We start from the raw sequence: 18,294 nt of genomic DNA, 5'->3' as shown, positions 1-18,294 counted from the left end.
GGTAGTATTTGAGTGACGTACATCCAGTTCCAGCTTCGCGCTATTGGCTAGTCACTCATAGCACTTCCGGGCGACAAGCGATCTGTTCAAGCGACGGCCTGTTTCGTCACTCGAAGCCTTCGCTCGTCGCTGTCGCACCATCGCGCACGATATCACTCTCATGGGGCTTAGCCTTCATGCTTGAGATGGTGGTTGTAAATTATTTTTCCAGACTAACCAGACAAGCAAAGATGGCAAGTTTTTTTAGTGATAAATATGGACTGTAAAATTTGAGCAAAAGTAAAGCAGAAGTAAGCATTAAGCCCTCTTTTAAATTTGTGAAGTAACAGCACAGCCCACTGCGTGGTGGGTGACCTGTTTGGTGGAACTCCACAGGCGACCTTCAAAGCCAGGCAGGAACTACCCAGGCGCAAAAAAATAGAAATAAGAGGAGCAGTAGACACCCATAGCCTTGACGTCGCTGTCTCCGCCGTCTTGTCCACGGCTGACCTGGTCAGGCAGTCAGGGCGGTGAGGTGACTGAGGCGCCTGGATCGGCCGGCCGATTCCGCTAGCCTGTGTATCGTAGCCACAGGGAGTCCTGTAAACGGGGCCGTCAGTCTGTACCTTGGGTCACCGTTGGGGTGCCACACTCAGCTCACGGGTCGCAGCCGCAGCAGCTGAAGTGCGGCTTCTACTGGACTGCCACCGTCTCCAGGTGCCATCCATGCCGTCCAGCCTCCAGCTCCTTCTCCTGCCCTTGTCTCAGAATGTAACTGGGCTGCTCTCTCTTCTGCTACGTGTCCTTTTTCTACATTGGCCATCTAGCTGTGCATGCATTTTTCCACTTCTTTCATATCTTCCGTTCTTTTCAATAGGACACTTTCATATTTTCTCAGTTCTTTTTCTTTATCTCTTCCTCAACCGTGCTTTCTTGTCTTCTTCATAGTTTCTTCATTTTCTTATTCGCCCTGTTTCTTTCTGGGCTCATGGCACCCAGACAAGCACATTTTTTAATTGCATTGACCAGTCATAGGTGTAGTCATTTGGGAACGTTCCCGTTTGTAGGCATGCCATGAACGCACTTTTGTCTTTCTTGAGGGCGACTGGCCTATGTGAACGTCTTTGACTCGCTCAGGCCCTCCGGGTGCGTGCTCGAGCTCCCCGCGGCTTTCCTCCCCCTCCCCTCCCTCCCTCCCTCTATTTTATCTTTCTATTCCATCTTTCCCTTACCCCAGAGTAGGGTAGCAAAGAACGCGCATTTCTGGCTAACATCCCTGCCTTCTCTCTTAATTTCCTCCTTGAGCGTAGCGTATAGAGTATAGAAAAAGGCTTGGGTATAGCGAAGAAATTGCACCAGATATAGTTGAACCAAGGTCCATCAATACTTCTCATCTGGTCATGAAAATTCCCTGAAAGTTTCGTATATGGACAGAAGGTGGCACCAGAGGTGCTGGCATTAGTAGAAGGTGAACAATTGGCCGTGCCAGATGGCTAGGTCACACGATCATGTAAATCTTTCACAAGGAAAGGCGGCTCTGCCACATTTATTTCAGCATATTTGTAGAGTGAATATGCAACGGCAACTTGTTGCAAAATAACGTAATGTGCAATGCATTTGTGTTTAAATTATACACGACACCATTCTATGGTTGTTGTCGCCCCCCTTCCCCCTGGTAGCCTTCCTGGCACAAACTGTTTTGTTCGGCTGTCTCTATTTGCACTATTTGCATATTTGGTTAGCTAGTTCAGTGTCTTAGTTAGTTATCAGTAAGTTAAATATATTTGCTTAGTTATAGTCAGGCAGATTGTTATTGAATAATATCATTATTTCAGTTAGATAACTTAGCTAATCAGTTGGTTATCTTTGTTAGGTTGGTAATTAGCTGTAATTATTTTAGTAATTACATGATTAATAATTTAGTAATAATTAGTAATAAATTTAGTAATCTGGTAGTTAGTTTAGTAACTAATTTAGTAGTCAGTTGGTTAGCTTTGTGAGTTTGAAATGCAGGATTTTTTTACGTGCAATTACATAAAAGTGCGACGTGATCTTGCTTTGCAGTAGGTTTCTCACGATGAAGTAGTCCAAGTATACAATTTGAATTATAAACTAAGTCGCTGTTGTGAATGCAGTTGAGCCTGGAAATGAAACGAGGCGGTGTAGTTGTTTCGAAATTGCCTGCATTTAAGTTTCTGAACACTGTACAGAAACAGGGCGGCGATTTGCACATTGTGCCGACAATATTCACACACCAATACAGACAGTCAACCCTTGTGCAACAGCGAGCATATGCACAGAACGTCTGTTCGGCATCTGCTCCAGTCCACCTTCTACTTATGCTAGCATCGCGGTGCGTCCACTGCGGGTGCTATATGAAGCTCTCCCATAGCGTTACACGGAAGTTTCGTGACCAGACAGAAAGAATTGAATAACCCTGGTTAAACATTTGTGAAGTCCAGGCTAGACTTTGGACAGTGAGAAAACACACTTCTAGGACTAGGACATCCAAACGGCGTAAAAACTCCTTTACACAGCTTCGCTTTCTTTGACGTACAAGTTGCTTTAGTCGGCATGTATCTGCAAAGGTTTGGTTCGCATTGTATTACAAGAAAGAAAGGCATCCACTGTTGGGATAGCCTTGTACCAGGCGTATAAGGCCTCACTAATGTTGGATGCCCGTGCAGGTCGAGCGGATGCTGTCGGTGCTTGCGCTGGTGCCCGTTGAGAGCCCGGTGGAGAAGCTGCAGGTGGCCCTGAGGAGCCTGTTTGCGGTGCTTCTCCTGCTGCAAGCGAGCTCAGCCAACCTGGCTAAGGTGGCACAGAGGACAGCCGGGTGGTTCTTTGAGCGCTGCGTGTGAGTTGCTTGGCCCCAACCTGTGCCTAAGACTTGCTGCCTTCACATTTATCACGACAGAAATTATGTAAACATTACAGGCAAATTTTTGCCATTGTTGTCATCATCGCCATCACCGCAATATTCCTTATTAAGTTCATGCGTGATAAGAATGAGTGGCTTGCATCCCGTATGCTGCAGGTGCAAGAGTGGGCCAAGAAGGATGGTATTGAGATATTAAACATTTTTGACGCACTGTCATTAACAAAGCATGAAGTGGCGTTTGCCAAGGCGTCTGTGAGTGAGCCAAGTGAGTGCGCGCTGTCGTGAGTCACTGGTGCAAGGCACGTAGATGCAAAGCGGCATGCATCGTCAAGAGTGCGTGTGATCTGGACTTTAAGCAAAATTCTCTTACCAAAACATGTGTAACATGTAACGCACAAGCCTGGTTGTCGCGCTTAAAGTTAACTTTGCGGTGACACCTTCAGGTCGGTAATGCGACCGTAGGGGTCAGTTGTCATTTTTTTACTTAAGTTTGCAATCTCCAACTGGGAGGACCACCAGGCAGCTCTTCGGCTGATACAGAATTTTGTGTGGCATCCATTTGATGGAGAACTAACATAGTCTCCAGTGCTGCATTCTACTCGGTGCACAGGAAAAAATGCACAAGTTTTTCGTCTCGCAAAATAGTGCATTAGAGATCCTGCATGGTTTCACAATGCCAAAGCTTTTTTTTTTTTGGAAGTCCATGTGGTTTTACTTGTGCTGGTTGCTTTGTAGATGTCAATTGCCTCATTAGAGGGTTTTGAGTAACTATTGGGCCTACTAGACAAATGTACTGTTTTCTTATGTTTCACAAGGACCTAATGTTCCTTATTGTAGCTTAGCCCTCTTACTGACCATTCAAGGCTTATGGAAATATTCTGTTGTTTTAAACACCGTGGCCATACTTTCATTCCTATTGCTAAACCTCTGCGTCACTCTAAAAGTAGAAATAAAGCAGGAGTACTTGAGCTGATGTTTCCATCCTTGCCACCATCTCTTTTATTACAGATATCTTTTGCAATGCAACCTAATAGTGTAGAAAAACCTATTTCCAGCATTTCGCACATGATACTCTGTAGCGATTGTATTTGTGGCATTGATGTAATTGTGGCCAACTCAACAGGCCAGGTGTGACAGTGTAAGAACTCCCTTGTCTCATCAACAGAGGTCTGGGGCCACAGAGTGGGAACGCCACCATTCAGTCATTGCGGTCCTTGCTGCTGCCTGTCTACACTGAAGGAATCCGGGAGCTCATGGATGCCAGCTCACAGCTAGACTGCTCAGAGCACGCGCTGCTGGGTAAGCGCTTTAACCATAGTGTAACACTTACCGTGAGGATCGAGCACAAATTCAGTCATGCTTTATTGTTTCGAGGAATGTCAGTGCAAATGTTCAATGTCGCACACACTGCGCAGCATCCATTTCCTTGCTTGCCAACTCTCCCAAGTGTTCCACAATGTTCATGAATTTGGGCTTGTTTCGCAATGTCACGAATGTTGCGTCGAGATTTATGAAAAATAAATTCCATTTGCGAAAGTTTCGCTCGTTGGTCTCTGAACCTTCCATTGGAAGTGTTTTGGTGGAAAAAGAAGGCAGGAGAGGTATACATGCTTCAAGAAAGTTTATGTACAGACAAGTACCTTAATTGAATGAAATTGGCACCGATTGAGTTGCTATGATCGAAAAACATCGCGTCGCTTGTCAGTGTCTGCTCTTGCGATCTTGTTGCTGTTTGTGCGATGCATCTAAAGATAAACCATGATTAATAAAGTATGTGTGTACCCCACAACCAATGCTGTCAGTGCCAACAGCTGTCAGTCTGTACGCGCAACTTGGTAACAATTTGTTTTAGTCCTACCAGTGGTGATTTGCGACAAGGAAGGTGCAGTAGTTGCCTTACTTGCACAGCTATCAATATGGGTAGACATACTATGAATGGTTATAGTGCCTACCACAGAACTAGAACCATAACAGAAACGAAACTGCCTTTGTGTTTATGAAAATGCAACAGTTGACAAAGGAGAAGAACATGCAAGCAAGCTGTCAGGCATTATAAGAAGAAAATCTGGCTTGTTTATTGTTATTCAACAGAAAGAAAGAAAGTAAAATTTGTGACATTTGGCAATTTCGACTGGGTCACGCTGGGACTCCGGATACTTACTGAAAAGTAAAGACTGTCTCGCTAAATTCAGGACGGTTGCCAACCCTCCTCACAGCCCACTTGAAGCTTCTGGATGTTAAACCCTGTAATTTAACTTTATTTAATTTAATTTAATTTGTTTCTGTCGTGTATCAACATAATGACACCCCTCTTTTTTCTTTTCCTTCTGTCCTATTCCCTCTTGTTTGACTCCCCAGTGCCCGAGATGGCCTTGCTGCTGGACCAATGTTCCACTTCCCAGCAAGAGGACGTGCTGGGAACCATCCATGAGGTGGCAGAAAAGCTGAGGTGACCACAGTTGTCCATTTGCATTTGCAGGGAATGTCTGTGACTGGTGTGCTACTTTTTGCAAGTTTGTTGTGGAGTGTCTTAACTGTACTACTATAGAGTTAGTACTACACTGTGGCTATACATGCTATGCCACCTTTGGACCAGTAAAGTGCGCAAGTGCAGTATGCGCTGCATGTGTTGGTCATGTAAAGTAGGAGACTGCAACATGTAATTGTGGCATGACTCTTGAAATAAATCCGTCAGAAATGAAGATGTTGGGCTGCAGCATGAGACTGGAAAGCAAAAATTGACTGGTGAGACTGGTGGTGAATTGACTGGTGAGACTGGTGAGACTGGTGAGACTGGTTAGTGGATGATCAGCCAAAAGCAGTGCTCGAAGACTGGACAAGATAGGAAGGAGCACAGACATTGCACTGTGTACCTGTGTGCTCCTTCCTATCTTGTCCTGTCTCCTAGTACTGCTTTTCAATGCAAAACAAAATAAAGGCAAGAGTTCTGCTAAAAAGAAAGTTCTACAGAAGCACTGGGGAAAAAGTGAAATGAAGAAGGAAAAAAAGAGGTTTGGAATGAAGACAGGCAAGAGGAAAAGCTGGGTGGAAGGAAGGCATTTTCCACTGCTCCAAGTTCAGGAGCGAAGCCGTCAGGCATTAGATCCACGCTCAGTGCCTCCTACTTACTGGGCCAGGGCAACATTCCAGAGGTGTGTTCACTACATTATCCTAGGCACAGGATGATGCAGTGTTCCAAGGCATGCTGGAGGAGGGAAACCTTATGTAGCAGGGTTGGTGGTAAAACCATTGGACTTGATATCCCTGCTTCCAGACCTCAACTGGGCCAGAGCAACCCTCCACCATTCTCATTGTCACAACCAGGCCTTCTCTTGGCTCCTTGGAATCCTGTGGTACATTTAACTCATTGTTTTTTGGGTACTCTTGAGCGCTCTAGTGTTGTGCTTTACATTTGACTGGTCAAAACCAAGTGTACCGAAAAACACATTTGGCTAGTTCCTTCAGAGTGCCACACTACATCTTGGATGCACTCTCACCTTTAAGTTGGGACCACAACTGATATCTAACAGAATGCCTGTTTTGTGGCTTTTGTAATTGCTCTGGGAACAGTTGACCATTCGGCACAGGCTGCCTTTTTGTGACTCCAACTTGAGAGGGCACTTCACTGCCGAAAAATGACTTGGAGGACAGCATTAACCAGTCAAATGTACCACTAACCTTCGCCCGGGGGGTGACCGGGATTCACCTCAGATGTTGCCTCATGAGCTACACCCCACAGTTGCTTTGAACACATCCCATCATCACTTGTCTAGCCAGGCTACTGGGCTGCCGCCGCACAGTAGGTCCTTAGCACTGGTTAGCGCTCGCCTGTTAAGTTGTAAGCCTGTGTACACATTCTTTTCTTATCTACATTATGTTGTTTTTTGATTAACAGAGTGCCTTGTTGGTTTGCTGCAAGCTACTTGCCAGTCATTTCGTGAGCTGAGGTTCTGCCTCCACAGCAATAATCCCTTTTAAAGGGGTACTGACACAAAAATTTTCTACCTTGTTTTTTTCTGCTGCAAAAAGTAGCTAATGACCCAGTAATCGCAGCACCAAACATCATTGGCTTCAGAGCACGACAGGTAATTATTTGGAGTCTTGTTTGTAGCGACCAGTCTAAGTTTCAGTTTGAGAGAGCAACAAGATGGGCCAATGAACGAATGTAAATGCAGCTGGACACGTGATCGCACAAAACTGTGACGTGCCACACGAGCACGCTCGCCGGCGCACGAGCTTCGTGTTGGTAGTTCGTGTGCTACGCCTACACGTGCTTTGCGATGTCCTCGCCATCACCGTACTCCTCGTTTTCCTCGTCAAGCGGCGACTTATTTCCTGCTTGCTGTAGTCGCCGCCGAATTAGACGTGGCCAACCACATTTGACTGGATCCACTACAGTGCAGCGATTCGGAAAGTGCGACTAGCGACAGCTATCTATATGGCTTACGCACTGGTACGAGTAGTATGAGCCATTCGTCGCGGGTGCTTTGGTGTCACTCCCTACGTCATACGAAAGAGGTACCATTCTCCCCAACAGGTGGCGCGACTTTGGTTTCTCATTTTGATCATTTTCTCACTTACAGAAGCTATGTTCTTGCTACAAATGATGCATTCATTCTTACATTAGCTTAATCTTTCAGTTTAGCTTCACTTAACATTTTCCTTTATTGTAACTAGGCCCGAGCAGACACCGTTGAAATCTGACACCGTAGCGCGCTGGTGCCAGATGATGATCATCATCATTATTATTTATTGGCACCCCTTTAAAATGGGGCGGTCACAAATCAGCTGTGACAGATTGTCCACTAGCCTGCTTGAGTTCCATTTTTGTATCCATCTCCTTAATCTTTCTTATCTTACTCAAAACGTCTCTATCTACCTTTTACCGCTGCCTATGCCTGTAACAGATCCAGTTGTATTGATCTCTTCCCTTTTTTCCACCAATACTTTAACTGTCTCTTGCTTACCTCGACTGCTAACTGGTTGATGTTTCCATCCACTTTAAGTCCAAGTGCCTCTGGAAGGTGCATGTTACCTACAGGTCTCACTGGGTTTAATCCCTTCGCATTCCATTAAAATGTGCTGAGTGGTCTCCGGATTTTACATTACATAATTACTTGTCTCGTCATTACAGATCATAATTGCCAATTTCTCTGTGCTAAACTTAAGGCCTAAATTTGTCGCTGCCTTGCCACACATATTTGCAAGTTTTTGTAAATCTCTTGCATTGTCTGCTAGTAGCACAGTGTCGTCCTCACACACATACCAGTCCGGGGACAGATGTATATGGACGACTTGTGGGAACTTCAAGGCGGCGCCACCTCCTGTCTTTGGTTTTTGCATATTTCCTAGTTTATCGGGCCTCCTCTCAGTGGTAAAATTTACGTTCTTGGTATTTTAGGTGGGTAATTTAACATTACAGCTCAAATACTTTTTTTTTCTTTAGTATCCCTTTAACAGCAGAAGCTATTTTTCTCTTGGTTTTGAGCTGTACAAAAGGTTGCTATGCCAATAAGGTAATCTTAGAGACAGGCCAGAGTGACAAGTCTTAAAAGCAAGTTATTGAAAAATCCAGGCAGATGATGAGCAGCCACACTTTTTGTTTTTGTCTCGCTGTCCAATTCTACAAAAAAACATTGTTTAACATCTTTTGACTTCTTGTCTCCCGATGTCTGCAGGATGGTCCACAAGCGGGCTCTTTCTCGGAACCTTGAAAGAACTGATGGTGACAGAAAACTGCTGGCACAGCACAAGGGTGCGAAATCTGCTTGGCATATTCCTTGTTGAGATATTCATAGTCTTTGTAATACATGGTATTGATGTGCAGTATCTGTGAATAGGGGACCTGCTTGCCGTTCTGTGAAGGACAACATATCGGTGGGGTCGGTTTCAATGCATATTATTTCTTTTAACTGACTCTGTCTTATTACTAGAAGTAAATTTGTTATTGCTTAAGCGCTTATTGGTGTCAGACTGTGGGGAAAAATGAATTGTGATAGCTGTAAGGTGGCCGTAAGGAGTGGTGAAATAAAACAAACAAAAAATGCCGCACAATAACACCCGCAATGTAACAGTTGGCGTGGTAAATAGCAGTCTTGAAATTTGATGTGTTCAGAATGGCAGTAAGGTAGGCAGGAAGATGGTTCTAGTTGATATTCTGAAATCTGGGGATTCTTAGATGTCCGTGTATGCTTTACGGCAGCCGGAACAGTAGGCTAGCAGACGAAAAGGCGCAGAGAGCAGACACCGTGGCGCATTGGTACAGAAAACTTAAGATGGTGCCGGAGGAGAAAAATGCAGGAGAACGTCTATTTTCTTCTTATTATTATTACTGTTGTTGTTGTTGTTGTTGTTGTTGTTGTTGTTGTTGTTGTTGTTGTTGTTGTTGTTGTTGTTGTTGTTGTTGTTGCTTTATTGCAGAGGCGACGACGCATTGGCTTTTGCTAGCACATGCTCCGCCCAGACAAGTGTCGCCTAGCAACTAAGGCGCGTCTCTTCCTTCTTTTGACGTTCTTTTTGTGCATGCCTCTTTCTTTCGCGTTTCTTTCTGCTGCCTTACTAGTCACGCATGCAGTGAAATGTAACCTCCGTGCTTGCGGGGATGCCACGTGGTAGCGCTTTTCGGGTGCTGTGGTTTACGCACACTTTCACTTTGGAATAGTTCAGGTGTCCGCCTCAAGCAAGACACTTGCGGTTTCCATGGCAACAAATGTGAAAAGCAAGCAAACAAAGAGAAACATTGCCCTTTGGAGGCAACATGGAGCTTCCTCTTTGTTGGTGGTTTTCTGGGCATCAATGTCTCTTATGTGCACGTCACTCTTACCATACGGTGCTTGGGTGGTGCATGACAGTGGGATCTACGGAAAATAGCAACAGCGTGGGCCGAGAGTTAACAGAGATTTTTTTGTATATAGCTCATACGATGACAACTGATCAGCTAATGGGCAGAATGGTTAATTTTGCGGCTTTCACTGTAACGACTTCCTGAATTGAAAAAAAAGTCCACACTCCCTTGAGGTTCGTTATATCAAGATTCACTGTATGTTTTTTTTAATGTGTGTGTGGTTTTTTATGTGTGTGTGTCTTTTTTGTTGGTACATCAGCAATGCAAAGATTTTTTTCCCCACTTCAACTTCTATCTGGCTGTATGTTTATCATGTTCTGCTATGTGTTCACCTTAAGCCTCAAGGCTGCAGTATATGCAGTCAGGTGCTTCGCCATTGTCACCAGCAAAACATGCCCCAAAGCACAATGCAGCCAAACAACATGCTGCAGCACAACCCACAGCCAATGCCGTTAAAGCACGCAGGATCTATGTCACGTGCTCCATGCCACATTTTGTCCAGTGTTGACACAACTCGCATGCGCTGACATATCGACGGACAGAGCAGTTGAGACGAGGCCGGAAAAAATGGTGCCAAATGTGGTCATACTTCCGAGAGATGCCGAGGTGCCCAACGGTGGGAAAGTCGTGCAGTTGTTGGGGTACAGTCTGTTGAAGATGAGATGGAATGAACGTTACCAGCTCGGGCCTGTTGGCGTGCATGTTTTGGCGATACAGGATTTCATTCTGGGGCACGAACGTGCAAAGGGTTCCGATGGGTCAGAAAGGTGTTGGATCAGCTGCCGTAATGATTCATTGCACCGTTGTTCAGCACCAGTATCTCTCAAGGCAGAGAGCACGAGAACGCTGATCGATGTAGCATCCACTAAAACGTCCAGTGTATCGATGAGATTACGCGACAGGCAGTCGGTGTCCTGATGTAAACGATCCAAGCTGTAGACCACTGTGCGCATGTATTTTTAAAGGTGTAGGGCTCTGCAACCAACACAACCGGTGGGATCCTTGAGCGAAGAAAGTCAACAAAGCACGTGATTATCAGTGGTAACTGTAAGCAGCGGACAATATAAGTAGGGTTAAAACTTGCCCACTGCCCAAATGAGTGCGAGACAGTCGCACTCAGTAATCAAGTAATTACGTACTGTATGCTCAAACGCGGAGAGAAGGTGGCTGGCGAAGGCGATGGACGTCAGACTCTGGAGTTTTGCAAGACGCGTATCGCCACCTGCCGGTGCGAAGAGGCAGTAATTGAGTAGTGCGAAGCCCAACTCCCTTGCTAAGTTGCCTATGCAGCTAGCGACGGCGAAACAACAATTTAACTAGATTTTGGTCCATATTGCGAGTGTTTTGCGCATTTAACACCCAGACAGAGAGCTATGAATTTCTTCGCTAGTCGGACGCGCCGCTGAACTGCCATAAGGCGCTTGCTGGCTCACTTTTCAGACTGATGACGGAAACAACGGCAACCGCGATAGCTCCGCGCGCTACGAAGAAAGGCCGCAATCGACGCTACTGTTGTGTGGTAAATTGCCATGAATGTGGAGGACGGAATAACAACGTTCAGTTTTACCGATTTCCATCGCGATCGTGTGAAGGGGAAAGGCGAGAGCGCTGGATACGGGCCGTTCAACCTGTTGGGTAATTGGATTACTTGCATTCCCCACAACACATCGGCTCGCATGAGAAAGTGCGACAATTTTGTTCTTCTGTAATTGTGTTGCGTAGCCCTGACAGACGACCGTGGTAACCAAGCGAAAACTCAAGAATTTGCAGCCGCCACTTCGTTGGTAACAGAAAAAACCATCCTGCTTATGTGCCATCGATATCTCCACCTTTTAACAGACGTCCGCCTCCGCTTGACTCAACAAGTGGAACGGAGAGATTTGGCAGGTCAGCTTAACCAAGCATTTTGGTTCGTTTATGAATTCAAAATCCTGTTCTAGAACATCGTTGTACCGCGAGCTCATTTCTACTTTCGGTATTTTGTATGTCCTGCTCGGCTGCGTTTTTCAAATGGGAGCAATGAAGTTGCTGTAGGAGCACTGGACGAGTAATTGTGAAGTAACACACGTGTGTAAAGAAAAAAAAAATGGCGCGTGTATTTACATTTATTTGTGCGCGCTTGTTGCTCGAAGCGTCTGTGAAAAGTTCAAATTAAGGTATGAGCGATGCTGTAGCTCCTGCGAGAAGGAAAGGTGCAGCGCGTAGGCACTGTAGGAAGCTTCTTTCGTTATGATCTCACACTGTTTGCTGCCTTGGAAAACGTTTTCTGTTTGCTGCCCTGGAAAAAGTTATGAAAGGATTCTCTCTCTAAATAATTGCGAGACAAAACATTACGATAAAATACATAAAAATATTGGAGATACTTAAGTCTTGCGTTCAGGACATATTCAATATGAACCAATTTGAAATGCTTAGATTTTTATGTTGATATGCATACAGACAAACCTGATGCTCTCTGTACTTGCGAGTTGCAGCACGCCGAAATAACACTTGAGACTTTATTTCATATTGTACATGTACTTCGCCCTGCTGAGCTTCCTTTCCAAAGCATGGATGGGCGGAAGAAGCTTTCCAGGACCTTGATTTTTAGGAAACCGTGCCTCAACACAAACGAAAGAGAGGGGTACATTGTGGCCTATGCACCTTCGCTTGCGGACAGCTCTCCTTGCACTACTCAGTTCGCGCCAAGGCTCCGATGGGGGTGCTGGTGACGGCTTTTTCCGCAGCGCCGCCTGGTCAGAGTCTGAGGTCTATAGCGCGGTCATGCCTACATTGGTGCTGGGCAGAAATTGCGCCTATTCTGTTACCACCGATATCAGTGTGAATTTCTGTGGGAGTAGGAGCACCGAAATGTGTGAGAACTGGAGTCATTGTGAGTAGCGTGATGAGGTCCGAGAAAGCAGTTGCTTGTTAAGAGCCCCAGCAGAAAGGAATGTCTTTCTTGACCTCCCGCTGAGGCCCGCGTTGCGGCGCCATTTAGTTGTGTCGTTCTGCAGGCGACTAAATAAAGTTATTTCTCTCTCGCTCTCTCTCTTGACAAAGTTAGTCAGAGGACAGGCAACATACGTGAGATTTATCACAAGCCAGCAGAAGTAAGATCATAGGCCAATAAAGCTTCAAACATCTTTGGCACAGGTTGGCAGGAAGAAATTCTGCACCCTACTAACTGAAGTGGAGTCGGGAAGAACGCTCAACCCCAATGAGTTGACAAGATGGCCGAGGATGGTTATCTGGCAGTGACCGAAGTGGCACTCAGGCAAATTGAGCCGCAGGTGCGCGGTGCAGTAAACAGAAAGAATAGACGAAAGTCGTTCAAGATGGGTTACAAAAGTTGCAGATGAAATACCTGTCGTTATCAGGTATTTCATTGTCAAGTAGCACAAACAAATGGGCCATTTAAAGCCATGCAAGAGCATGTCCATCATCCATTCAAAGCTCGCAGACGCATTGCACGAGCCAAAAGGCATTACCCTGAACCGATATAGGTCATAGGGTGTGACGAATGCGGTCTTCTCGTGGTCCAGTTCATCATTGGCAATTTGCCAACATCCACAGCAAAGGTCTATTGATGAAAAATAAGTCGTACCGTGAAGACAATCCAGAGGGTCATCAATGCGCGTAAGTGGGTAGACATCTTGGTGATGTTGTTTAGGTGACCATAGTCCGCACATTATCACCAGCTGTTATCCTTCTTTTTGACCAGATCAACAGGGCAAGCCGAGGGGCTGGAAGAGTGCTCAATAATTCTCTCGGCTCTGGCTGACGTGGCACCATTCTGCAAACTGCAGCATTCAGGCACTTTGTGTGTGCAATCCCTGCACATGGCCTGCGTTGGGGAGCGCTTGCAGTGACAAAATTCGGTACTGCGTCAGCTGGGGTGGCCCAGCTGCAGCGTCAAGCATGAGAGGCTCTGCGGTACACACAACATGTGCCGCTGCACAGGTCTCTATACTCCGTTCCATACATAGTCAACGCTGTGGAGGCTAGAGAGACTTCTTGCAGTAGCTTCGTTCACACTGGTATATAGTTTTTTTTTTTTTTTTTACCGCAATTGTTCGCAGCTGTTTTTTATATGAGCTCAGTAATCTAATGAAACAAGTGTTAATCCTTAATAACAAACACACACTGTGGTATTCGGCTGCTAATGCGTTGTTTTAGATCATATTTATTTTGGTTGCTCTTTTCGGGTTTTTTTATTTGCAACCTGACACAAGGACCCTCACGTGTGCTCGCGCTAGCAAACGTTGGTTGGCATACAGCAAAACATGGACGGAACACACAGAGTGGTAACTTTTCTTGACCGAACAGCTTGTGTAGCTTCCACAGCATTGACTATGTATGGAATGGAGTGTACGCTGAATACCATTGAATATTCAAAAAATCTAATAGTAGATATTTGATTTGCAAATCGAATTATTCAGACATTCACAATTCGATTTGATTTGGTAATATCCAAATATTCGCACGCCCTATGTTACAAGTAATTCTTTAATTCGGTATTTCCATGCATTATCCAACATTTGCACGGTGTCCTCAGTGAATTAAACGATGCACGTTGTGTTTGCTTGGTGAAATTAAGGGCCGTAATAACGAGTGATGTGTTGGCTAAGTACGAAGTGGGTGCTTTATTGGCCTTTTGCTATAATTAATGTATGCAAAGAATGTTATCAGTGTTCTTTGGGTGCACAGAATTCAGCTCTTTTCACTTGCAGAACTACAACTTTCACCAAGAATACATTTAGCAATAATGCGGGGAAGGCTATGGTAAAGGTGCACGCGAAGTTCAATACATGTCGCAAAATACTACCCTTGCAAAAATATTAAGCTAGGGCTCAAATGTTTCATACTGGCGTAATCAGCTATACTTATTGATAACCAAAATAACTGTATTTTACACCTAATTTATGTTTCCTGTATAGGAGGGTCACGTCGAGTGCAATGTGTGAAAAAACTTTACTGTTTCGGACTTGGTTATAGGCATTGCAAATAATTACTGAACACTCCTTTTCTTTCTCTTTTTTGTGTTATCTGAGGTTCATAGTAGGTTTCCCTAGTGTCCTTGATGAACAATCAAGGTCACTTTGTTTATATTTGTTTAAAATTAGTGGCAGGTTGTGTGTTTTGAGTAAATGAAGTTCGGATCATGTGGACAATTTACAGCCTTTGCAGCACATTAAGTTTACAGGCTGTCCAGACCAATATAACTGTGCCTTAGTAACTACACATAAGTTAACCTGATGCTCTTCGGGGATCCGTACGTACCAACAGGATCACATTTTGTAAAAATGGAGGAAACACTGTGGCCAACTTTTTAACAATTAAAATGCATGTGGATGAATTACTGCATTTGTAAAAATGCTTTACGTTGCTGAATATGTTGAAATCGGGCAAGGTTTCAAATGGGCCAGTCATATTGAAGCAGCATTTTAAAGTGTGTGATATAATTACTGGCAGCTGAAACAATATTCCAACTGCATGAAAGAGACAGCTTCACTAGAAATTGGGTTGTGATTATGCTAGGTCACAAAAGTCTGCAGGGTTATTGTGTCGTGATGTTTAATTTAAGCATGCTTCTTTAGGGTAGGTCATGGTGCCGTGATTGCAGTTAAGCTTATTGGCATTTAAAAAAAGTTAATAATTCTGACTGTCATCGAAGTAAATACTTATTGCTTGCCTGTCACCCTATCCAATAATAATAATAATATTTGGGGTTTTACGTGCCAAAACCACTTTCTGATTATGAGGCACGCCGTAGTGGAGGACTCCGGAAATTTTGACCACCTGGGGTTCTTTAACGTGCACCTAAATCTGAGCACACGGGTGTTTTCGCATTTCGCCCCCATCGAAATGCGGCCGCCGTGGCCGGGATTCGATCCCGCGACCTCGTGCTCAGCAGCCCAACACCATAGCCACTGAGCAACCACGGCGGGTACCCTATCCAAGTATGCATGTAAATGAGCACATACACTAATGAAACATGTACATGTACTGTCAACATAAATGCGAAAGCAACTAAATTGAAAACCATCGAAATGTGTCCTTGAGTTTCCAGGTATGCCTGCATCTCTAAAAGTGACCTAATTTGGGCTCCAAGACATGCACTTGGAACGGCACCATGCTGAGAAATCGGCTGCAGAGTGCTTGCGCATCTCATTACCTTGTAATTAGTGTAGCAGGGGCATGGTCTGCTTTTTTGTCTATTTGTTTGTTTGAATTTCAATTTATGTTGATGGTACATGTGTTTGTATGCTTGTTGCTATTGCTGGGTGCAAGTACGCTCGTCATTATGGTTGCCGAGCCTTACTAGACATAAGAAAGCTGCCACCCTCTGTTGGCGTGTTGCAATCTCCAAGTGCCTTCATTTCTATGCAGGCTTCAGTGAAGCCATCTTCAAAAGTACGCTGCAGTTTCTGCACAAGGCGCTGGCGCTACCTGTCCAGGCTGCATCGCCAGCCACCTGCTTCACTGACCTGGCCGTGAACCTCACACTTCTAACACTTGACCTGTGAGCCCCTTGTTGCATAGCTTTGTAGAAGTGACTCATGCTTTTCTTATCTAGCTTTCCTTGCAACCGGCTGAATGTGCTGATAGTTGTTTATAGATTGTATGCACTTCTGTTGAGGCGAACTTCCAGCAACTCAAACAGGATCCCACACTCTTCACCTACTTTGAAAGCAGCTCTCTGTTTTTATTCTTGGCAGAGACTGATTGCTCCATAGATAGCAGCAATGCTGGTACCTTACACTCTCTTTTATAATCCTTCCTGGCATTGCACTTTAGCATACTATAGAGAAGAAACTTGTTGATGTGATCCCGTTTTTTACGATTTCCTGGCACCTGCAATTGAGAACATGAAAAACAATCCAGTACAGTTATGCATTGTTTTAATGGTTAATATGTTCCCGGAGAACACAATGTTTTGGCACCAAGATGCAGTACATCACAAAACTGCAATAGTGTGATACGTTTTCTGGCAGCTAGATTCCATGTGAACAAGAAAAGACGTGAAGCATACGTGGGTGAGGGCAGTACATTGCAACCATGGCAACCTCCCTGAAATACTCGCCCGCCATTGTCACATGGAAATGCCAGCACGCACTCACTTTCCTCTTCTGGTACCATTAAATCTCGCAAGTTGTCGCACGTTGCATACTCGCATTCACAGCTATTGCCACCGACCCTATTGCAACAAGCACCCTCACCTGTCTGTTTTCACAGGGCATGTGGCATATTGCCGTTTAAAGCCTCTGCATGCTTTTAATGGGCGATGAGCGAATTGCGCCACTGTTTCCTGCTGCAGGTGATGCTAAGTGAGCCTCATATTATGTATGCTCTTGCAGCATCTAATTTCAGTGGCAACATTCACCAGCTCGATGTTATTTCGGTTTCCTGTAGCCAGTCTTAAACGCTACACAGCAGGAAAATGACAAAGCACTTCTTCAGGTGGCATCACATTCTCGCGTCACCCACCAGATAGATTTCGTGTTGGTTTCCTGCTACCGTCTCATAACGCTATGCAGCGGGAAAACGTGAATGTCTTGTGGTGCAACGCTTCTCACCGAGTGGGCATGTCGAATTTCCTGCCAGAATGCTTTGTCTAAAGAAGCTGCTGACTGACCCGGTGGAATTCGAGCAGTGCAAATGTGCCTAGGCTTGTGAAAGTCGCTAGAACAAAAACACACATCTTGGGCCGCTTGGGCCAGCTGGTCGATGCGCATTAGGCGTCTTGTGCTGTAACAATTTGCACGATGCTTCTCATTATGTAGTTGTCAACTACAATTGAGTCTGAAAAAAAAAAAAGAAAATCGAGGAAAAACGTATAATCCGAAGTCAATAAAAAAAAATTTGGCATAACTCACTTGTTCTATATACAGTTAAACCTCGACACAGCGAACTTCAATATAATGAAATTCTCAAAATAACAAAGTATTTAACCTTTTATAACTTCTTGTACACAGAACACCATGTGTTTGGAACCTCAACATAGCCAACTGTGTTAATACACAATTTCAACATAACGAAATTTCACTGCCGCAACGAAGGAATCCCGAGCCAGTAAATGGAAATATCCGCGAATGCAGATGGTTGAATGGTTGAATTACAAGCGGCTGCTCGCAAGCACACCTCTCAAATCGCGCACCGAGCAACAACCAAACCAAGTGGAGCAGCGTCATATTCTGTATAAAGTCAAAGTGAAATAAGATCCTACCACACCCCGCGCGCTGTATGCTTTGGGTGCGAGTGAAAGCGTGCGAGGGTGAGCTGAGAAGGATGGTGCTTGACTGTTATCATCTTCTTGCGCAAGCTATGTGAAGGGGGAGGGAGTGAAGGGCAGGTTGGCATGCATCTCCTTTTCTAGTGCAGCCACTGCTATGCATGGCTCTCTGCGCGGCTCGCATGCCCCGTTTTAGAGGTAATCTACCACTTGTGCAAAGAGTTGGCGTGCAAAGATGGCATGGCAACACGTGCGCTGTCTTCCTGCACATTTATTGCTGAAGGTTGTGGGATCTCGAGTTCCGCAGCTGCGCTGAGGCAACAGGCAGACTAAGCATTCGCTTCCTACTGCTGGCACTTTTCATGATAGTCTCAT

The 18,294-nt window shown here is 45.0% G+C and overlaps 1 protein-coding gene across 2 annotated transcripts in view; it reads left to right on the top strand.

Moving 5' to 3' along the window:
- LOC142584905 (protein MMS22-like) overlaps nucleotides 1–18,294 on the top strand; it is a 170,891-nt gene that overhangs the window by 99,305 nt on the left and 53,292 nt on the right. For both annotated transcript variants that reach the window (XM_075695241.1, XM_075695242.1), the window contains exons 18-22: nucleotides 2,667–2,836; nucleotides 4,026–4,159; nucleotides 5,219–5,309; nucleotides 8,539–8,615; nucleotides 16,077–16,209. In XM_075695241.1, the coding sequence (XP_075551356.1) occupies nucleotides 2,667–2,836; nucleotides 4,026–4,159; nucleotides 5,219–5,309; nucleotides 8,539–8,615; nucleotides 16,077–16,209 (605 nt within the window). The remainder of the gene's footprint in view (nucleotides 1–2,666; nucleotides 2,837–4,025; nucleotides 4,160–5,218; nucleotides 5,310–8,538; nucleotides 8,616–16,076; nucleotides 16,210–18,294) is intronic.

The sequence above is a fragment of the Dermacentor variabilis genome, chromosome 6 (genome assembly GCF_050947875.1).
Source record: "Dermacentor variabilis isolate Ectoservices chromosome 6, ASM5094787v1, whole genome shotgun sequence".
Lineage (NCBI taxonomy): Eukaryota > Metazoa > Arthropoda > Arachnida > Ixodida > Ixodidae > Dermacentor > Dermacentor variabilis.
Note: the sequence above shows the minus strand (reverse complement) of the source record. Positions and strands in the feature narration are given on the sequence as shown.